The sequence below is a fragment of the Peromyscus maniculatus genome, chromosome 11, assembly GCF_049852395.1.
Source record: "Peromyscus maniculatus bairdii isolate BWxNUB_F1_BW_parent chromosome 11, HU_Pman_BW_mat_3.1, whole genome shotgun sequence".
NCBI classification, from domain to species: domain Eukaryota; kingdom Metazoa; phylum Chordata; class Mammalia; order Rodentia; family Cricetidae; genus Peromyscus; species Peromyscus maniculatus.
The window spans coordinates 99,075,113-99,097,578 of record NC_134862.1 but is presented as its reverse complement, the minus strand read 5'-3'; the positions used below and the strand labels follow the sequence as shown (position 1 = coordinate 99,097,578).

The following is a 22,466-nucleotide window of genomic DNA, read 5'->3' as shown; positions in this document are numbered from 1 at the left end:
ACATGAAGTCAGCAATGTGCTCTGGCTCGGTCCTCCTTGTGGAACAGAAGGCAGACACTGGGTTTCCAGGAGGCACCTTTAGGAGCAGTTTGATCTGATTGATCATGTCTTGAAGTTGTTTTCCCACCATTTTTTTTTTTTTTTTAAGGAGGCATCTGCTGTGTGGTGCTGTCTCTTGTACAGGTGTTAGAGCATGAGGTTAGGCTGCGTACCAACCAACGCAACACGTGTTTAATAATTTAACACTTTGACATAGGTTTCCACATGAATTCAAGAGAGATTTATATAACGTGTATTTGGGAAGTAATCATTTGGTCCAGATTCTATTATCACTACTTTTCCATCTTCTTTATACCATTTCTCAGCAGGACTGGCCCAGAGGCTTTATATTGCCTACTTAAGCCCCAAATCAATGTTCAAGTGAAAACATTATAAGAATCCATAGTAATTGGAGTTGAAAACCCACAGCTTAGTTCACATGCTAAGAGATGTGAAATTGGTGGATACCTCCGTGGGTTGACACTGTGGATGACTGAGTCCTTATGGAGCATCAGGTTGGCACTGTGGGTGACTAAGTCCTGATGTATCATCCTAGAAACGACGGATTAATGGAAACCCTTGGAAAATGTTCTTAGCTGTTTTAATTTTACCACGGTCTCTTGATAGTGTGTTTTGATGTGGAAATATATTTTTGTACATCCGGTTAATGAAATATGATGCTAGACATGTACTAGGTCAGCCACCTATTATTTTTTAATCTTGCCTATAATGTCCCTGGATTATGGCCCTGATGTGTATGGTCACTCTCCTTTTATTTCTTTTTAAATATTAAGCTGTATGGAGAAATAAAATAATGTGTAGCTGTTAACATAATGCCCTGTCTTGCTGGATAAAATGATTTTCCCCCACTTATTTTGACCTGTTGTTTACATCTCAGCTGGACATTTTACAGGGAGACCTAAAGTATTTGTATTCTCCTTGCCAAAAATAGAAATAAATCATTATTTAATTTTAAAATGATACCTGATTCAGATTTTTTAAAAATTCAATTCAGCTTGGTGAATTTGGAGGGAGTTATAGGATATTGGGTCTCAGTGGGCCTAGTGTGTATGTTTAATTAATATTTACTCTCCACTGAAGATAAAAGAGTGGTGTTGTCCTACCTTAGAAGAGCCCAGCCTCCTCTTGGCTCTGGCTTGAGGCAGGGATGCAGCTGTTGATACCTAGGCTACATGAGAGGAAGCGCAGTTGACGCAGAGGTGAATGGCAGCTGTGGGAGGAAGGATGCCTGGGATGACCTTGTGCTCATCCACACACTGGCATGTCCTCTGGGAGCCTCTGCTCCAGAGGTGCTCTGCAGAGTCCAAGATGGCCAGGAGGAAAGGCCAGTCTGGGTAGCATGGCGTGTGTGTGTGTGTGTGTGTGTGTGTGTGTGTGTGTGTGTGTGTGTGTGTGTCTGGGGGGGGGCCCCCCGCACAGCCAAGAGCTTCAGTCTTCATTGGAGGTCTCTGTGCTGTGCAGGTATTGAAGAGAGAAAAAAGATTTGCACACACATACAAATAATGTAGAAAACTTAAAATGATGGCAAGGAGCCCTGGTTTTGGAGAGCTAATACATGCACAAAAGAATCTTCCTCAATACCACCCATATCCAAGTATTTCTGTGACTCAGAAATCACCCGTTTCCTGTTCTTGCTCTCTCCTGACAGCAGCACCTGCTTTACCTGGCAGGCTCAATGTGCTGTCAGCAAAATACGTGTGGCTGGGTTTTGTCATCCCCAAACCAATTGTATTATTAGTGAATGAGGAGTCTCAGTTGCTCTGAACTTAATTTTGAACCCAGTATTAAAGTCATTGAGATCCCAAACTCCAACTCAAATTCAGGAAATTTTGCCTTGAAGTGTTTCACTCAGACACACAGAGATCTCTAGAAAGAACCACCACCTTGCCTCAGGACACCCTGAAGCAGGCTCTTCTAAAAATATTTTGTCTTCAGAGAAAAACACGAAGAGCAAACAGCATGGTGAAATAGTTGTCATGAAAAAAAAAAAAGCCAACATATTGTTGCCATGTAAGCATGGAGCATTTTCTTGATTTTTACAGATTATTTCATGCTGAAATTATGCCTATTTGCATGGGTAGTCATTCTTTAAAACTAGCCACAGATGTACTCCTAGGGAGCACGTAGATGTTTTTACAGGTGAACCGAAAGAGATGGGAGAGATTCCAAGCACTCCACACGCTGCCTTTGGCAATGGACCCTGTTATTGTGAAGATGTGGTCTGTTAAGCAAATTCGAAGTTCAATATCAGATAAACCCGGCATGAAGGCAGTATTTTCATTTTCTTCATAAAACGTTAATTGTAAACAAAAAGATGTGCTGGTGTTTTTTTGGTGTGTGTGTGTGTGTGTGTGTGGTTTTTTTTTTTTTTTTTTGCATACATATAAAATCTGGAGCTAGTTACTAAGTGACACAATGTATCAAGGGCCTTTGATAAAATGTAGGCAAGGATGTTTCCTTTTTATATCTTGCCCCCTGAAACAATGCTAGTTCACGTACAAAGAAGCCATCTCCCTTTCTCATATATTTGATTGATATTTTATTTTTTATATCTTTCTCCAGTTGCTTCTTCTGTTTAGCTTCCCTACCCACTTCCTCCGCTTTCCTTGGCATAGGCAACAATATCTACAAATGGTATATATGTAAGAGTTTCTTAGCTGTTTGAAGTACTGTTTTGGCAGATTTCACCAGAACAAAACTGGTACTAAAGATGTGTGTATTCTTGCCTGGCCCCGTAATGCACTGTTACACATACGGGCTCCCAATATGTAGCAACAGCCAGTCTAACTTTCTAACAATTGGAGCCACCAAAAGCCACACCAAAATACTGTGACCATTTCTAAACATGTCCTTGTTATATGTGGACACAGCAACAGATACCATACCTGTGAACTCACTGATCAAAACCCATAACTGTGCTAAATAAGCAATACTGAACAATGAGTATCTGTCTTTATCTCGGTGCTTAACAGACCAGTAATATTCTTTCCATTTCACATATGACAGGATTGATTTTTAAATTCAGTAGTAAGTGTGTGCTAAATATCTGCATCTAGTTGAGCCTTCCCTTTCTTCAGTAACATGAATGCCCCAGTGCTTTCCAGATCAGATCTTCATCCAAATTTCATGCGGCCTCAAAATTTAACCCTGTTTCTTAAGTGTAACCCACTCCCCTCTTCCTTTATAATAAGAATCTCAATGCCCCCAGATTTAATCAATTGCTCGTCAGAGGCTGTGTTCTTCTAATCTGCCATTTCTTCCGAAGATAAACAGTATCATTTTAGGCATTTGTGAAAGAGAATCATATTACTGGTGCTTAAGCAGTTTTTGCTTTTTTTTTTTTTTAATCTTAATCCATCTTAAACCAGTGGAGCAGAAATATTTAAAAATGTTTCATTTCAAGCGGAGTTCATGATAAATTGCAATAATTGTGATGTGCCATAAATCCCAGAGCCTATGCATTTTGCATTTGATTCAGGATTGAGGTCAGGAAATTTGGAGAAATTTAAAGAAAATGATTCATCAGTCCTTTTGTTCTGTTGGCCAGGGTCCCGGGATTCTTGAGCTGTGCCCAGCTGACGAGCTTTTGAAGATGGCACAATAACTGTCCAGTGATGCCTGACCATGACAGCACAGCCCTCTTAAGCCGGCAAACCAAGAGGAGAAGGGTTGACATTGGAGTGAAAAGGACAGTAGGGACAGCATCTGCATTTTTTGCTAAGGCAAGGGCAACATTTTTCAGTGCCATGAATCCCCAAGGCTCAGAGCAGGATGTTGAATATTCTGTGGTGCAACACGCAGATGGGGAAAAGTCGAACGTACTCCGCAAGCTGCTGAAGAGGGCGAACTCGTATGAAGATGCCATGATGCCTTTTCCAGGAGCAACTATAATTTCCCAGCTGTTGAAAAATAACATGAACAAAAACGGTGGCACCGAGCCCAGTTTCCAAGCCAGCGGCCTCTCCAGCACAGGCTCGGAAGTACATCAGGAGGATATATGCAGCAACTCTTCAAGAGACAGCCCCCCAGAGTGTCTTTCCCCCTTTGGCAGGCCTACTATGAGCCAGTTTGATGTGGATCGCTTATGCGATGAGCACCTGAGAGCAAAGCGCGCCCGGGTTGAGAATATCATCCGGGGTATGAGCCATTCCCCCAGCGTGGCATTAAGGGGCAATGAGAATGAAAGAGAGATGGCCCCGCAGTCTGTTAGTCCCCGAGAAAGTTACAGAGAAAACAAACGCAAGCAGAAGCTGCCCCAGCAGCAGCAACAGAGTTTCCAGCAGCTGGTTTCAGCCCGAAAAGAACAGAAGCGAGAGGAGCGCCGACAGCTGAAACAGCAGCTGGAAGACATGCAGAAGCAGCTGCGCCAGCTGCAGGAGAAGTTCTACCAGGTCTATGACAGCACGGACTCTGAAAATGATGAAGATGGCGACCTGTCTGAAGACAGCATGCGATCGGAGATCCTGGATGCACGGGCCCAGGACTCGGTGGGGCGCTCCGATAGTGAGATGTGTGAGCTGGACCCGGGGCAGTTCATCGACAGGGCTCGAGCCCTGATCAGGGAGCAGGAGATGGCCGAGAACAAGCCGAAGCGAGAAGGCAGCAACAAAGAGAGAGACCACGGGCCAAACTCCTTGCAGCCAGAAGGCAAGCATCTGGCAGAGACCTTAAAACAGGAGCTGAACACGGCCATGTCACAGGTCGTGGACACGGTGGTCAAAGTCTTCTCAGCCAAACCCTCTCGCCAGGTTCCTCAGGTCTTCCCACCTCTCCAGATCCCCCAGGCCAGATTCGCAGTCAATGGGGAAAACCACAATTTTCATACGGCCAACCAGCGCCTGCAATGCTTTGGTGACGTCATCATTCCGAACCCCCTGGACACCTTTGGCAATGTGCAGATGCCCAGTTCCACAGACCAGACGGAAGCCCTTCCCCTGGTGGTCCGCAAAAACTCATCCGAGCAATCTGCCTCTGGCCCGGCCGCTGGTGGCCACCACCAGACCCTCCACCAGTCGCCTCTTTCCGCCACCGCTGGCTTCACCACCCCGAGCTTCCGCCATCCCTTCCCCCTGCCCTTGATGGCCTACCCATTTCAGAGTCCACTAGGTGCTCCCTCCGGCTCCTTCTCGGGAAAAGACAGAGCCTCTCCTGAGTCCTTAGACTTGACGAGGGACACAACGAGTCTGAGGACCAAGATGTCATCCCATCATCTGAGCCACCACCCCTGTTCACCAGCACACCCACCCAGCACCGCAGAAGGACTCTCTTTGTCACTCATAAAGTCTGAGTGTGGAGATCTTCAAGATATGTCCGACATCTCACCTTACTCGGGAAGCGCAATATCCTTTTATCTTTCCCCTCAAGAACAAACATAAACAAAGCCCCCCCTTCCCAGCCCACAAAGCTTAGACGCTCACACTATCTATATAGGATGACCTATGTCAATATGGTTTTTGGCGTGTTCTGTGGGGTTTAGTTTTGTTTGGGCCTGGGGACTTTGAGACGGTTTCACTCTGTAGCCCAGACTGGCCTGGCTCCCCTGAGGTCCTCAGAGGACAGGCATGCACCACAGTGCACAGCCAGTACCTTCTTAAGAATGTAGTCTTTCCTATTACTTAATGTATTAGTCCTGTAGGAGCCCTGCACTGGGTGTTTCTGATTGCAGAGAAACTTAAAAACTAACTCCAGCATCTCTGCAACTTGGACAAGTACGTAACTGCCTCTGGGAACTTCTGTAAGACAATTTCCCAACAGCACTTTTTCCTGCCTCTCTTCCTATGTGACTTTCTCGTCTCCTTTCTTGAGAGCAGATGGAGTGGGGGGAAACGATACCCTGTAAATACTGAATTTTATAATGATGGTAAGTTTTAGGACAGAAATAAGGAGAAAAGCCAGTTTTCAGACCTGTGATTCCACCAAGAATTCTCACTGCCAACTGCCTTTGAGGCCACTGTGGCTTCAGAGGTCTGACTAGATCTCACGAAGACAAGGAGGCTGTGGGCTAACCCTGGGTGTAGGGAGGGTTTGCATTCTGTCTTTAATCTTAAGTGAGACTTTTTTTTTTTTTAAAAAGGAAATGGGCAGGTACTGATTTATTCAGACGGCGTCAGCCTCTCTGTATCACCAAGGTCTGTTTTGTGGGTCTGGGGCAGCTGCCTGTACGCATGAGTGACCTCTGCTCAGCCAAACACAGAAATCTTTTGTCCTAACATACACAAAGCAAATTATTTTGGAAAACGAGAGAACACAGTTAAATCCAAAACTCAGCTGTATAAAAATGGCCTCTTTAATGACTCTTTTCCATCCTGAACCTGATTCTTAGGTAGAGATGTCAATTATATTTTTAGCAGATCTGTCCTGTACTCCAGTGATTTTTATTTCATAACTTTTTTTCCTTCTACAAGTCAGTCCTTTCAATGTATATATATATTGAAATATATATATAGTGGTTGTTTGTCTTTTGTGTGTAGAGGGAATAGTAGCATTTGGGGGCAGGTGGAGACATGCCTCTTGTATAATAAATTACCAGATGGATATAAAATTTAGCAGTTAAGTTGGCTGTTACTAAACTGAGGATTTTGAGCAATAGTCTTGCTGACAGAGATTGACATTTTGGTAGCAGAGCCCACTCCATAGGCCGCACAGAGATCAAGTCCCCAGGATGACAGAAATATGCTCCCATTCCTCCAGGGCAGCCAGGGTGGATTGGTAAAGTGAGCTAAAGCCACAAGTATGAGACCTCTTGGGCCACTAAGCCCAGAATCACTTCCCAGCCCTATAAAGACAAGAACATCTCAGGCAAAGAAAGACACTGAGGTCTTAGATCTGAGTCTGAGCTTGTTTGCTGGTTCAACCTCCATTTTTCAAAACCTAAAATTCAGTGCACCGAAAGTTAAGCCTGTCGGTTGGCTTCTATATCACCAGCTGGCAAGGCATCTTGCTCAAAGCCACTCAGAGCTGCTGGGCAGCAGGAAGGGAAAGGAAGGAGGTAGGATGGCTTGAGCAGTCGTCAACCTAGCCAAGAACACCATCACGCTAGGCTGATTTATGTCTAAGGCTAGACTCCTTGCACCTCAGAGAACTACAATTTAAAACAAATAGGAAAGTAGCAGTGGTTGTTGCCCCCCACACACACACACACACAGTAACGTGCTCCTCTTAGTGACCAGTTAAGCTAAGTTTCAGAATCCTGAAAGTACACAGAAACGTCTCGCTGATAACACCAGCTTTCTAAGTTTGGACTTGGTATCCTGATCAGACAATTGTAATCATGCCCCTTTTTCTTTCGCTTGGTCTTCTAGGGAGAGAAAAGTCTTTGGTTTGCTTTAAGTATTTGCTAAGCTCACTGTGCTGTCCTCTCTAAATCCCCTGAGGAATTTTGAGGATTTGAAGGGGAAGAGTCCCTTCTCCAGGGTGACTTTCCCTGTGTCCTGCTATATACAGCCTTTTCTGAACAGTGATGGCAGGAGACACCCATGTGGGCCTGAAGTACAGGGTTTTATGTCTGGGGTTGCTTCCTTCCTTCAGGCTCCATGGCCTTGGGCCTCTTGTAATTAGCCATTTTGTTTCTTACATTTTGGCCTCCTAACCTCTGGATTTCTGCTCTCCTCTACTCCATGTCCCTGTGACTGGCCAGCTTGTTACTAGCTCAGGTCTTAGGAAAAGGACAGGCAAACCACTCAGCACTTGATCCCATGGGTGTGGCTCGCCTGACACACACTCCTACTGCTCTACAGAACCGTTCTGTTCTGTTTTAGACAAAACAAACAAACAAACAAACAAACAAACAAATAAAGCTCAAGCTTTGATTGATAAAATCTTGAGGAATTGCAGCAAGTAATGTTATACTTCAGTTTTTAGACTACAAGGCCTTAGGGGGGAAATAAATATTGATGGAGTGAGTAGAAATGTACTGGGATGGTACATGAGGACCACCAAACCATTACTGTGCTTTTAAAGTTCTTTAAATTGCCATGAATAACTTCTGTTTTCAGACCCTCAGCATGCTAGGGATTGAGCCCAGGATCTTGTACATGTTAGGTGAACAGCCTGCCCACTGAACAATCACTCCAGGGCTGCATAATCTCTCCCTTCAAGAACACTTCTTTCTTACTCCAAAGGGCATTCCTGTTTCTCAGTGAAGTAGCCATGATAAAGAACAGTAGTGAATGCCGGCTTCTCAAGTGGCTCCAGTCTCTGGTGAACATATTTGTCATATATGCCTTGTAGTCCCTCCAGAAGGAAGGAAGTGAGGGTCGTGTTTGTGCTAAATGGAACCTCAGTGCACCTGGTCAAAAAGCTTGTGTCTTGGGCATAAAACAGTGTGTTCAATATCTTTGCAAATGAATTCGTTTAATCAAATACTAAGTTTTATTCAAATTCCCAAAGAATCACTAGCCAATTGTCTTTCTTTGTGATGTTCCTTGTCTCACATCTTCTTTGCATCTCAAGAAAAATAGCCTTGTGTGCGCCTTTCACATTTGCATCCACCCAGCTCAAGCCCAAGGTTGTCAGATGAACCATTAAGAGATGGGCAGCTGGAGGTCCTCAGCCTCTTCTCTGGGATTGACATTTGCGAAGGATGGCTCACGAATATTCAGGGTTGAGAAGGGAAGACTGTTTCGGGGCACGGATTGAAGTCCAGCCACGAAACACCGGTTTAAAATGATTGTTTTTGTCGTTGTTCTTTTTGGTTTGTTGAGAGAAAGTCTCACTATGTAGTCTAGTCTGGCCTTGAGGTCACAACAATCCTACTGCCTCAGCATCCCTCATGCTGGGAATATAGGTGTGAAGTGTGATCTTTGACATTTTTAGATGCCTTGGAGGGCCTTGGAATTTAACACATAGATGAAATCTTGAATAGTTATAGGCACCTAACCATCTGGGGGGGGGGCAGTCATTAAAACAGATAAACAAACAAACAAAAAGCCTCCACAGCTCTCTGCTGGTGTCAGACTCCTGGTAGAGCGACAGCCTGCTCCACTGCTGTCACTAAATGAGAGTTTAGCTCTTTTCCTTCCATCCTTTGAATTTCCTTAGGAAAGCCTCAGAGCAAATCAGAGAAGGAAAATTCTTTCCGTTTCCAAGTGTTTAGAACATGGGATAACCCTCTTCCCCGTGTGGAAATGTTGCTCGAAACTCAGAGTTCAACTAGGGGAATTCTTTTTTCCTTCCTGTAGCCTTCAGGGCCTATTCTTCCTGCATTTGCCTTTCTGCTGCCTGAGCTGTTCCTGCTGCGGCTGCTGTTGAGGTAAGGTTATATTGTGCTTGGTAAACAAACCACATTGAGACTCTCAGGTTGTTTGGGCTCTCAGGTCCAGCTGTACCCCTCTCCTCTCCTGATCCTTTATATGCCAAGCAGATGTCTTTCATTAATTTATGGATTTATCATCTTTTCTTTTTTCCTTTTCTTTCTTTTCTTTTTTTTCACACCTGGCAGCCGTCTCAGGTTTCTCCAGTTATTGTCTATTTTGCATTACACATAGAATTGAATGTCATCTGTCTTCACAAAGCTGGGGCTCAGAGAACTGAGGCGAGCTGTGCGAGCTGCCGGGACAGCGCTTGTTTGCACCCCCTCCCCTCCCCCAGCCCTTCACCTCCTTAATATTTATTTGTGCTCATTTTCTTCCCTGGCCTTGAATGGAGCTTAGCTCGTGTTCAGTACAGCTGTATGTTTACTGAATCTATTCCATCGTGAGTCATTGTGCGTGTGTAAGTATCCAGGAAACAGCTAGTGCTTTCTTGGAAGAGCAGTCGCTTTCAGCACAAGCACTTAAAAGGGAAATTAACCAATTGGTCAGTTCAGATTGATTTTGAGGAGGGGAAAAAAAAAGGATTATCTAACTGCTGGCTTTTAAATGTTTCATTAGCTATTTTTAATAGTTTATTAGAAACATATATTTTATGAGATTTTTATCTTAATTACACAAGGATTCAGAGGGACAGAGACAGGTTCTGTGTCCTCTTTGGGCAGATGGTGCCAGGTATTACCAACCAGAAACATCTTTAAGCAAAAACTTGAGCAATCCAAATCAGAATAATGATTTTTTTTCATTAAATAAAAAGCTTCTAAATTCTGATTTAAAAAAAAAAAGAATGGACTTTTTTTTAAATACAAAAAGCTAAAATATCTTAACAAAATTTAGACGCATGGAAAGCCCCAGGGTATTGGGGCATCTTTGTGCCTCTCACACACACAACCCAACAGATTGTCTTTTGTACGACACCAAATCTACAAGATTCGGGACTTAGAATCACAGGCAGGGCCCTCTGAAAGAAAAGATTAGAACCCAGATCGAAGATATTCATCCAAGTTTGGGCTCGCTTAAAACTCTTGTCATGAGGCCGGGAGACAGCTTGCAACTATGATTTCACTTATCCATTTGGGCAGATGGTCCTGAAGTGCCCGGCTCCTTTCGTCGTCTCCGTCAGTCTAATGGAGGTTACTGGAGGGCCTTTCAGCTTTTCCTTGGCACAACAAGTATGTCAGTCATAAATTATCGTCTTTGTAATCATTAAGGACCTTAAACAAAAACACAAGTCCAGTTAAGCTGCTTTGGCTTGCACATTGAAAAATCAAAATTTCTTTCTTCAGTGTTTAGTCTCAGTTAAACACACACACACACACACACACACACACACACACACACACACACAGCCACAACAGTTAACTTTTCTATTTAAAAACAACGGCGATCTTCTTTTTTTCCTTTAACAGCATAGGCTGTACGGGAGGATGTCCTCAGAACACATTCACGGCAGAGGGTTTGGTCAGGAGTAGTCAAGAGCTTATCGATATTAATTTGATTATGAATCTTCAGATCCTTCCTGGTTCCCCACTATTCTTCCAGTTCACAGTGCCGTTCCTAATGGAGGTCACTGGGAACCTGTTCTCTTTCCCGAATGTCTATGTTTATCTGACCTTTCTTCCTAAGGTGTGAAATTTTCCCAGGTAGCTAACTCTGTGTGGGACACACACACACACACACACACACACACACACACACACACACACCACTTTCTTTTCTGTTTTCTACCTTTATTTTTTCCCACTCTCCTTTAAGAGAGAGTCCTCAGAGGAGCCTCTAGGAAGGACCCTTAATTGACCTTGTGGGGGACCACATTGATTTTCTCCACGTGCATCTTCATCTCTGATAAATTATAAAGCCATTAATTTGCTGAGGAAATGGCAGGGCCAGGCTGCGGCACAGATGTGACCAGAGCCATCCCAGCTCGGAGCCTGCTGAGGAGTGCCAAGAATCTGAGAGAGAATCAGGCAGCCTGGATTGTTATGGTTAGCCTCCCATTCTCCTGGGAACTGTTTTCGTTGCCACTGTTTACAGATCTAAAAGGTGATGATGTTTCCAGATAAATAGGCCTTCTTATTTGGGGTAAGTGGCTACTTATTGATCTGCTAACCCACATGTATTGATTTGTTAGCCCCCAACTACTGGGCCATTCTCAAAGGAGTTAACTATAAATCCAGGACGGGCAAATTGTATTTAGTGGTGAGCCGTCGCCTTAACAAAGGCACCACCCGCTTCTTGTTCTCTCGTGCCGGACTACCCCTCCCAAGTGTGAATTGTTATTTTAAAAGAAACAGTTCAAAGACAATCGAAATAAGATAGAATGAAACTGAGTCCTGAAGCCTCGCTGTGATAGCGCTGCAAGTGAGAACATGGAGCTTGCATAACCATGTTCAAAATAACGAGCCGTGTAGCTTTACCTAGGTCAGTGTGGTGATCTGCAGTAAACTGCAGCGTGTATAGAAAAGAGCAAACAGAATGGTAGCTGCAGAGAAAGAACACAGCTCCTAGGTAAGACTCCTGCCGTGGTGTTAGGCTGGTCTGTCTCCTTAGCAACAAGTGAACAGTATGGATACCATACTGGACTTCAAATGGGGGAGGAGGGCTTGGCCATCCTCATCAGGAAGTAGCCAAGAATCTGCAACTGAATTGTGCATCCTAACCATTCCCTTTGGCAATCCAAGACAGGTGGTGAGCATTCTAAGCCCAAGGTGGCCAGTTAGTGATGGACTCCACAGCCTCTACGGATGACCACCCAGCTTTCCCAGGGCTGCTTGTGGGACTCTAGACCTCTGAGTGTGTGTGGGGATGGGGACAGGAAGGATAGCCCCTTTCATTTAACCTTGTTTGTGCCTTAACTGGTTGCATCCTACATGCAGGAAGGGTTGTCGCCCAATCACTTGAAAAAGGCAAAGCTCATGTTCTTTTACACCCGTTACCCCAGTTCCAACATGCTGAAGACCTACTTCTCTGATGTAAAGGTAGGGACTGCTTTTATTGCCCATCTTTCATTGTCTGTGGGTGCAGCAGTGATCTGAACTCTCAGGAGTTCATGGAGATGCGTGTGGGGTCAACTTGTGGCTACACCTGTGATGTGAATGATTGGCCGTACTTGTCCTGTCTTCTAAAGGTGCAAAGCAAAGATACCACTTGTCTCTTAAGACCTAAGGGTGTTTCCCAAGTCACATGTGTTACCAGTGTAGTCCAGGAGACTTTGCATGTTTTAGTAGCTTTCTGGATGAAATCTCCACTGGTAATGCCTGGATGTTCCAAGGGGAAAAACAAACAAACAAACAAACAAACAAACAAACAAAAAATCAGCCCCCTCTGCAACAGTAAACTGTTTCTGTTCTCGTTGGTTTCTCCGATTTGTGCCTCTGAAAGCTAACTCTTAGCACCTCCTCTGCCCCTGTTGAAAGGAGTGAACACTGAAATTCTCTATGCAGTAGCTGCTTAAAAACAAAAGTGATGATTGTCTCTTACTTACAACTTAATTTGTTGTTGATGTAGAGTACACTGAGCATAAGGGGGATGAATAAAGTGACAGATTCAGGACACATTATTCAAATGAGGATATGAAAGCTGTCGGCCTACAGCTGCAGCCCCCCTCGTTCTACAGAATACTGGGACCTCCTGGTTCTCTCTGTGCGCGCGTGCATGCATGTGTGTGTGTGTGTGTGTGTGTGTGTGTGTGTACATGCATGCGTGCATGGGTGTTGTATGTGGGTTTGAAGTAGTTATTTGCATCAACTTGAAGTTGTGTTAATCATCTGTAACTTTTTTAAAAACATAGACTGGGTTTTGGTGATTATAATGACACAGTATCATTATCCAAGGAATTTGATAAACATTACATTAGCTGAGATTAGTTTGGGGGGTTAGGAGGTTCCCCCCTCCTCAAGCCCTTCCCCTGCCTACCTCAGTGTATACAAGTTCTGATTTCTTCAACCAAGCTCTCACAAGCCACCAATGTGCCTGTTCTTCTCCCTCTCCCTCACTCACAGCTTGTCTGCATCTCATGCCCAGGTCCAGCCGACGGCTGTGTTTTGCAGGCCAGTTGGTTAGTTTCTGCCACTAATGCTTCATTTGGCCTTCTGGGAGACATTTTGTTTTCCTTCCTGTTTGCTTCTGAACTGTGCATTGACTTCAGTGTTTTCTCTCTTGCTGTGTTGCTTACGTGGGAGGTGTGTTCTTTCCCTCACCCAGCACCAACCAACTGGACAGGGTGGGGCTGGTAGCCCGAGGCTGAAGAAGGAACCATAGGCACACAAAAAGCTGGTGCCACAGGGGGTCAGGAAAAGGACTTGAATTTGCTGGATGTCACTCTACAATAGATTTATTGGTTAGAGCAAGTGGTTGAGGACTAGCCAGTTTTAGTCTCACTCACAGGCCTGCCCAACCTTTAGACATTGGAGCAGGACATTGCCATTCTCAAAGTTCATCATACTCAGGAACTGAGTTTTAGTTTAGCAGTAGTGATAAACACACACACACACACATGCACACACACACATCACAAAAATAATTTTCATAATGTTTTAAATTAAATTAGGGCACATCCATAGATATCCTTGATTGTCAGTTGGATATGCCTGAAAGCCTTCTAGGACTTGGCCAACCTCTCTTTGGTTCTAAGAAGGAGACAAGATAATTGTGTGCACCGTGTGCACACGTGTATGAGTCTTGTTACCTCCCAATTCACCTCTCTTACTGAAACGATCTGTTGCATTTTTATAACATTATGACATTGCCTCATATATTTTTATATAGCACCTTCCATCCAGAGGTAGACTGAAGAACTTTTTGAACACAGGGTCACTCAGCAGCGAAATGAGCCTCCTGCAGGGGGTGGAGGAGGGGGTGGGATAGGCTGGTGGAAGAACCCAGGCTATTTTGAGCCGAACAGCACTCCTCAAGAGTAGATACAGACATTAAAAATGTTCCAGGTTCTGTTTATTTGCATGAATGCTGAGGGACTAAGATCTGAAAAAAAGAAATGTCTCATCCCTGCAGGACTCACCTAGTAAACCAGCTGCACAGGTAACTACTTACCTTGTCCAAGCCACAATAAAATACCTAGGTAAATGTTTGACTTTTAAAAGCACTAATATTCAGTTATAGATCTGCCCATCTTTAGTCACACTAGGAGAGATGGCGGCTAAGGTATGTGCGAGTTTAGTTGAATAATAATTGTCCTCTGTAATGAAAGGGAACAGTAGCATGTGTGATCCACAGCAGAAAGCCACAGAAGGTCGTTTCTCATTCATTTTTTGGAATGAATTATACATTTTTAACTTTCCTAATTACATCTTTCAATTTGGCTAGTAATAAATGAATTTGTATTCCTTGAGCTTATGAAAGTGATGCTTGGATGATGTGCACAGGAGGCAATTTAAATGAGGTACTTCAGAACTTTCAGAGGACAGCGACGAGTAGCCTGAGACTTCCCTAAAGTTAGGGTGACCCCAAGTCTGTTGATTCTCTGCTATGTGCAAACATAGGCTCATTATGCTGTATCACATCTACTTACAGTCATATCTGTTTCTTTTTAAGGCTAAAAGAACTAGATACTGTGCTATGTGTGGATACATAGTGCAAATTTTTATTGCAGTTAAGATTCAAGAAACCACTTCAGAATTGAGAGGTCGCTAGAAATTGGGGAAGGGACCCTAGAATTTCATTAGAAATGCCACTATCTTGAAAAAGACAGGCAACACTTGGCTTGGCACATTCATTAAAACAAAAAAAAGTCCCAACCCTAATAAAATATACTTTTTCAAATTGTTGAGTCATTTCCACTTCAAATAGTTACTATGCATTATTTCTGCAATGAAAAACAACCAGGAGAAACAGTTAATGCAGAAACTATTTAATTTCTCGAGGTAGGTGTTACCTAGATGTCTGTCATAGACATAGCTGGAGGCCAGGTGTTGGATGGAGTCCATCCTTCCTGGAGCTCCTGAAGGTGAGCTGACTGAGTGAGGCACATGACTTCACGTCCCCCTCCAGGCCTGGAGCACTGTTGACCAGCCCCACCCTCCAGGCCTGGAGCACGGCGGACCAGCCCCACATGGCTTCCACTGTGGAAGGCGAGAGATAGGCTCTGTCACCCCGGAGAAGGAGAATTAGAAGGGAATCGCAGGCACTCAATGATGTGTAGGAACGGTGGAAACAAGAGGCAAATCCCGGGATGCCTTGGTTTACCTGCTCCAGTGAGAATCTGAAGTTCTGTGTTCCCTCAGAGAATCCAGCTCCACCCTCCCAAGGACACTTAGGCAAGGGCTTCTGCTCATCCTGTTTTCAGGCCCATTGAGAACAGGTTCATGAATGTGCAAGAGATGCCAGGATGGAAGGGCCTCCCTGGCTTCCTGTTCACTACTGGGTGATTTTAACGTACACACCAATAACTCCTAGACCACTAAATACAGCAGATTCGGTGTCATCTCGGCTTTGAGGAGCAGACATTCACAGCCTTTCAAGCCTGCAGTGTTAAATGATGTATCTCGTTCCCTCCACCCCTTGAGTCAACTGCTGCCTAGCCGGATTAAGGTGTCAGGTTGATTTGTTTTATACATCTTTTGACCATGCTCATTGAATATTTAGGAAGTTTCTCCAGCCCATATTGAGGCTGAGATGTCCCGTGGGAAGTATTAATCAAAGTCACAGGGACTCGCACACTCTGGAAACACAGCCTCTTTATTGAAGCGATTAGTTTTTGCAGTAACACATTAGCACACTACAGAGCTTGCCTTCATAGAACAATTGATCCTTTGCTCGTAAAGCGCTACGCGGAGCGCGCGGAATTAACTCTTTTAAAGTTGAATACTTTTCCTCCTTCCGCGTGAAGATCTGGAGATCGGGCCGCTTGCATTTTGCTCTTAGCCCGGAACGAAAAACAGAGCACATTTCATTTCCCTCTGGTGGAGGGGAAAGCCTGGCTCTTGGGGCTTTGGGCAACTGCTCATTTTGCCTGTCTCGTGTTTGGAGTCTGTTGTTTCTGCCCATTCTCTCTCTCTGGTATTTCCAGCCTCCAACAATATGCTTTAAATCTCCCTTTCTGTCCCATTCGCACATAATGGCAAGCGCACTTACTTTTTTGTCCACCTCCATTAGGTCATTCATGACCATTCTAGAAAAAAAAAAAATGCCCCTCTATTTTTCCCCCTGCAGTACTCTTGTCCATATGAGACAATGTCTTGTAACAATGCAGAGGCCTAATCTCCATGTCAAAGCAATTTTCATCCCCACTGCACAGCCTGCTATCATTTTGTAATGTTTTGTTTCTTGTTCTAAAAGAATTAAAAAGGAACAGTTAGCCGTCACGGGGGCCTGTAGGCCTTATCTCAGTGTCTGGAAATTTGGACAGTGTGTTTTACTGCTCAGATAAAAAGGAAAGAAGTCCAAGTTCAGCAAATCGTAATGGGTTTAAGTTCTATTGAAATCGGCCACCAGAAGATCAGATAACGGGGGTCCTTCAGTTGTCTTTCTAATCGGGTTCCCCGCGAGGCTGAATGGAGACAGAGCAGACGCACAGAGTGAAAATATAATTCTTGGACAGGTTAAGTACATGTTTGAACTCTTGCAAGCAGAAGCGGTTTGCTGATGACTTAATCATTTTCTGGTCAATTATCTGTAAGGGCCCTTGCAACTCCACAGCAATTAGGATGCAAGATGGCCTTTTGGGAGGAACACCAGCCCCCCGCTTCTGTTTCCTTGTGACTTCCATTCTCTATCATAAATTTTCATTCACTTATTATCTTTGCTGGTAGAGAAACAACTTTCTGTAGTAATTACAGCCCATACACACTTTAGCTGTCATCCTGTTGCAGCCTGGATATTCTCAGGGCCAGGATTTGATAAGTGTTCCTTGTTGATTTTTGATGGATGTATACCCTTTTCTGGGGGCCCAGGGAAGGGAATGGCCCTGATGACAAAAGGCAGGGGTGTCTGTCAGGCTGCCCGACAGAAAGCGATGGATTTATTGGTTTTGACTTGGCAAGTTAGGACACACCTGTCCTTTTCGTAAGGAAAGCAGTCAATAAGGATGGGACCATTTGCCCATCCAGGAAGACATCTTCATTTCAAAGGTTGTTGGGAAACCTGGGTAAACAGACTTTTAAAGCCCAATCATGCTATAGTAACGTGGCATTAAAAAAAAAAAAAGTAATAAAGGTCCTGTCTCTGCCATCTGTGAACTGTATCTTAGCCACGCCTCCCAGACAGCACGGCCATCCAGGGAAGGGGCCACTGGCCTTCCAGTGCTGGTTGCAGAGAGCATGGAACAGGTACCGGGGTCTCCCCAGACCACACTGGAAGTAAATACTGTAGGCAAACTCTAAAATGCATGGATTACAGAAAGGTGGCCACGGGGTCACATAGCACCAAAACCTATGCAAAACCCAGTCTTGCCGTTTTACAGAAAAGCAGGCTTCCCTCATTGAATAAGACTAAGTGATAGAAATTCTTATTTAAAATATATACTCAGGCATGGGGATTTAGAGCATTTGCCTAGCATGTATGGGGCCCTGTGTTCAGTCTATACACACATACATTTCCTACACACAAATACACTCTCACTCTCACGCACATACTCACATACATTCACATACACTCATACACACATCCATACTTTCCCTCCCTCCCTCCCTCCCTCCCTCCCTTCCTCCCTCTCTACCTCCCTCCCTCCTTCCCTTCCTCTCTCTCTCTCTCTCTCTCTCTCTCTCTCTCTCTCTCTCTCTCTCTCTCACACACACACACACACACACACACACACACACGCACACGCACACGCACACACATGCACACACAATGTCCTGCCAATGATGAAGGCATGGTCTTGGTGCTGATCACCACTGGAGCCTGGAAGTAACAACTCTGCCTAGGACTCTGGCTCCAGTGTGTTTCCATGCAGTAGACAGACGCATGCGCTCTACTGAAGGTAGAACAGTGGGGTTTTCTTTAAATAAAAGACAATCCCTCTCAGGAAAATCTGACTAGAATATGGGTTCTCCACTTTAAGTGTCGAGGGCAGTGGTGTGGTTTCTGTCATTGGTACGCTTCCTGATACTCTGTGAGAATGAATGTTCATTCCTCTTGCCGCCATTTTGCTGGAACTTAACACCTACCTTTCCAGGTAAATCGGACAGTGAAACTTTAAAAATGCTTCTGATATTTAAGCAAACTCAACTAACAAAAGAGCAGCAGCATGCTCACCTTTTTCAACATTTGAATTTAACAGTTCAACAGATGCATTACCTCCCAGCTCATCAAGTGGTTCAGCAATTTCCGTGAGTTTTACTATATTCAGATGGAGAAGTATGCGCGTCAAGCCATCAATGATGGGGTCGCCAGCACAGAAGAGCTGTCCATCACCAGAGACTGTGAGCTGTACCGAGCCCTCAACATGCACTACAACAAAGCAAATGATTTTGAGGTAGGAGCCAGTCTTCAGGCTTTGGTCATCTCCTTTTTCATTATTCATTTTTGTGCTCTTTGGGACAGATTCTAAATCTGCTTTTGCGATGGTATCTTACTTAATTTGTACACAGTAGTGTGCCAATCAATCGGGAGGATCACATGGCTCATCCACAGCCATTCTATTCCCATCCCCCATCTCAGCTTACAAGGAAGACCCAGTTGGCCACGGGAAAGGGAACTAAAAAGCCTAAAGTAAAGGGCAAATATAGGATGGTTTCATTTATGTTCTGGGGTACCATTTGAGCTGAAGTGTACATACTGTGTGCAATGGTAACTGCAAAAGTTGCTACTTAAGAAGTCTAGAAATGGTGGGTGAGTGACTCTGATTCCCACCTTACCTATTTCCTTTAGGGGAAGAAGTTGCATGGGAATTTACTAAGTATATTTCAAAAGAGATCCATTCGTGTCTTTTTTGCTTAAAAATTTTTAGTTGCATTTTTATGTATTTGTTTAGTATGTGCACACAAATATGCAGCCTTGGATGTGTGTATGTGTGTGGGGGTGGGGGTGGTATTCTTGAGCTGTAGAGTGGACATCAAGTTCAGAGGACATCTTGTGGGAGTTGGCTTTCTCTCTCTACCATGTGGATCCCGGGAATCGAACTGGAGTCTTCAGGCATTGTAGCAAGAGTACTGACCCAATGAGCTATCTCACCAGCCCTGCTGTGGTGTTTATTTGTGTTTGCTTTTGGAAGGGATGAGTAGCTTGTGTGTTACTCTTCCATATGAGTACATTCTAGCCGTGTGCAAAGTGATACAGACAATTCCCAGGAAACTATATCCATGCAACAATGAAAGATGTGTCTCTGTGAGTCAGGTGTTTCTTTATAAGCTGATGTGGAGCCTCGGCAAACAGTTTTCATTGACAGGATGACTGCATGAGTCCACAAGAGCAAGTTCCCAATGCTCACAAAGGCATTTGCTGAGGCCTGCTGGCCTGGGCAACAATAGCTGGAGGTGGGGGTGTGGTGAGACTTCTGTAGACAACCTTTGGAAGAGGGTAGACCAGACCAGCTGTGACTTGACAAAGTTGGTCATTCCTTACATCTTCTTGGCTAGATGCTGTGCCACTGTGAGGGTGGGAATTTAGGGACCTTATGCTAGTATTCTTGTTTTCTTCCTATAGATAAGTACCCAGGGATGCCCAGAAACATCTTTATGTCAAGGGAAAGAGGAACTCCTATGGCCTGGCTTTGTCTGTGAGGAGACCTGAGCCCCTCATAGTCTCCTCACTGCTTGTTCATTCCTTCCCAGATCTGCTCCCCGTTGTTTTGGGCAATGCAGATCAGTTATGGGCTTGTAAAGAACAGAGCATGCGAGCTTCACAAAGGAGAAGTCCGAGTTTTTCCTTGAAAGTTTGAATGGTTATCTTGCAAGCTGCCAACTGCATCTCTGTTGTTCCAGACCAGTACGTTGCTTGCCGCACATGTTGTAAATGAAGCTTTTCTTCTGCTGAATACATTAAAATAGGGATTCTTGGGATTCAGATTCACTATCTTTTTATTTGCTTATTTATTGTGTGAGAGAGATGTGGAGAATATGGAGAGGTGAGAGGGTAACTCGTGGGAGTCTTGTCTTCTCTTTTCAGCATGTGAATCCCAGAGACAGAACTCAGGTCATCCAGCTGGGCAGCAAGTGACCTTATCCACTGAGCCATCTGCCCCCCCCCCCCCCCAATCTTAAAACCTATGTTTTCAAACTCTCGGTTGTCATTGCACTGGTTGATTGTGTGGACAGAATACAAGCAAATGTTGCCTTCCAGGCTGGGCGGTGGTGGATCATGCCTGTAATCCCAGCACTCGGGAGGCAGAGACAGGTGAATCTCTGTGAGTTCGAGGCCTGCCTGGCCTAAAGCAAGTGCCAGGACAGTCAGGGCTGTTACACAGAGAAACCCTGTCTTGAAAAAATAAAATAAAAAAGTTGTCTTCCAAAGGTGGAGTCATGACAGTGGCTAGATATTTGAAGAAATCTTGTGTAAGAACTTAGCTTCTTGTTCCTTCTCTTCCAAGACCGCACCAGGAGCTACTGCTGTGCACTAGTGATTAATCGCATTCTATTATAACAAATACTCATTGGACAGGTGCCTCAGTCTTCATAAAAAGACTACCCAGTGTTCATGAGACAATTTCTGAACTTGTGCCAGAGGAGACAGGTCCTTCAAATGCACACTGGGATCTTCAGGGCACTTAAACCTACCTGCTGAAATGCAGCCCCCCATTCCCAGCACAAGAAGCAGAGTGACACAAGCCGGGGACACTGACATCAAGAGGTACCCAGCAAGCTGCTCCATTTAGCATCACCCAAAGCCTCCTTCCTATGATTACCATCTGATAGCTCTTTCTCTGTGAATCATATCCACCTCCAGCCAGGCCACCTCGCCGTTATCTGCACAGTCTATTTTAAGAATGCTTCACTGCAAGGAGAATGGGGCCTAGGCAGGACTCCTGTCACGTCTCATGTGACTTGGGGCAAGTTATTGGACTCTTCTGACACTGGTTCCTCCTTCACTTATAAACAAAACCAAAAAAACAAGAAACAAAACATGGGTTCCTTCCAGAAATGTGGAGAAGCAAGACTCGGCAACATGGACTCTGCCCTGTCCACTCTATCCACAAACTCATGTACACACACACACACACACACACACACACACACACACACACCACATAGTTTTCACACAGCCTCTACGTCTGGCACACTGACTTACAACGCTTCAGATAAGGGGTCCCTCCTTTTCTGTACCTTTGAGCATGGAGGTCACTGCTTAAGTGAGATGCTTAAAAAGCCACTGTTCTTATCTCTGTCGCTTTGCCAATGTGGGCTATGGCTGCAAGCCAAAAGTAGCCCCGGCACCTCTTGCCGAATGCCTGGGATGATAGTGTGCACAGCTTCACTCTTACATTGAAGCTTCTCTTCTTAACATCAACTAAAATAACCCAGTGGCTTCAGTATAAGCTAGAGGGGAGGATGGAAACCCAGACCCTTGGTCTCTTTCCAGAATTTTAAACAGAGATGCAGCACAGTAGAGAGAGGGGTGTTCTGACTGTGATGCTGAGAGATCCAGTCAGAACGAAGGAGTAGGCCACCCCTCTATTAGTTGCTCAAAACAATGTCTTATGGGTTACATTTGGAAATTTCTCCTAAGCATGGGAAGATGGCTCAGTTGTTAAAATGTTTGCCAGACAAGCACAAGGACCCGAGTTCTAATCCCCAGCTCCCATGTCAAAGCTGGGGCGGGGGGAAGGGGGAGTAGGAGACAGACAGCTCTCTGGAGCTTAGTGGCCATGAGCTCCAGGGGCAGTGAGAGACCTTGTCTTAAAAATAAGATGGAGACTGATAGAACAAGGCATCAAATGCCAACCTCTGACTGCCACATCTGCCACATGCACAAATGCACATGTCCCCACACAAACACAGGCATAAACATGCACACACACACACACACACACACACACACACACACACACACACACCTTTCTTACCAGTTGGATATAGCGATAGTAAAATAGCTAGCACCTGTTGGCTGTTTACTGATGTTCCTTTGCGGGGATTCATGGCCTTAACTTCCTACTGGGGGCACTAGCAGTGACAAGTTACAAACAGAACAATGAGATCAAGGCTTGAA

The 22,466-nt window shown here is 44.6% G+C and overlaps 1 protein-coding gene across 7 annotated transcripts in view; it reads left to right on the top strand.

Moving 5' to 3' along the window:
- Nucleotides 1-22,466, top strand: part of Prox1 (prospero homeobox 1) — a 52,601-nt gene that overhangs the window by 4,464 nt on the left and 25,671 nt on the right. For 4 of the 7 annotated variants that reach the window (XM_076548199.1, XM_042258830.2, XM_076548198.1 and 1 more), the window contains exons 2-4: nucleotides 3,608-5,399; nucleotides 12,239-12,346; nucleotides 18,604-18,798. In XM_076548199.1, coding sequence (XP_076404314.1) covers nucleotides 3,675-5,399; nucleotides 12,239-12,346; nucleotides 18,604-18,798 — 2,028 coding nt within the window. In that variant the 5' untranslated portion in view covers nucleotides 3,608-3,674. Of the gene's footprint in view, nucleotides 1-3,607; nucleotides 5,402-12,238; nucleotides 12,347-18,603; nucleotides 18,799-22,466 lie in introns of all 7 variants that reach the window. The other 3 variants (XM_076548195.1, XM_042258832.2, XM_076548196.1) reach the window with 1 other exon arrangement.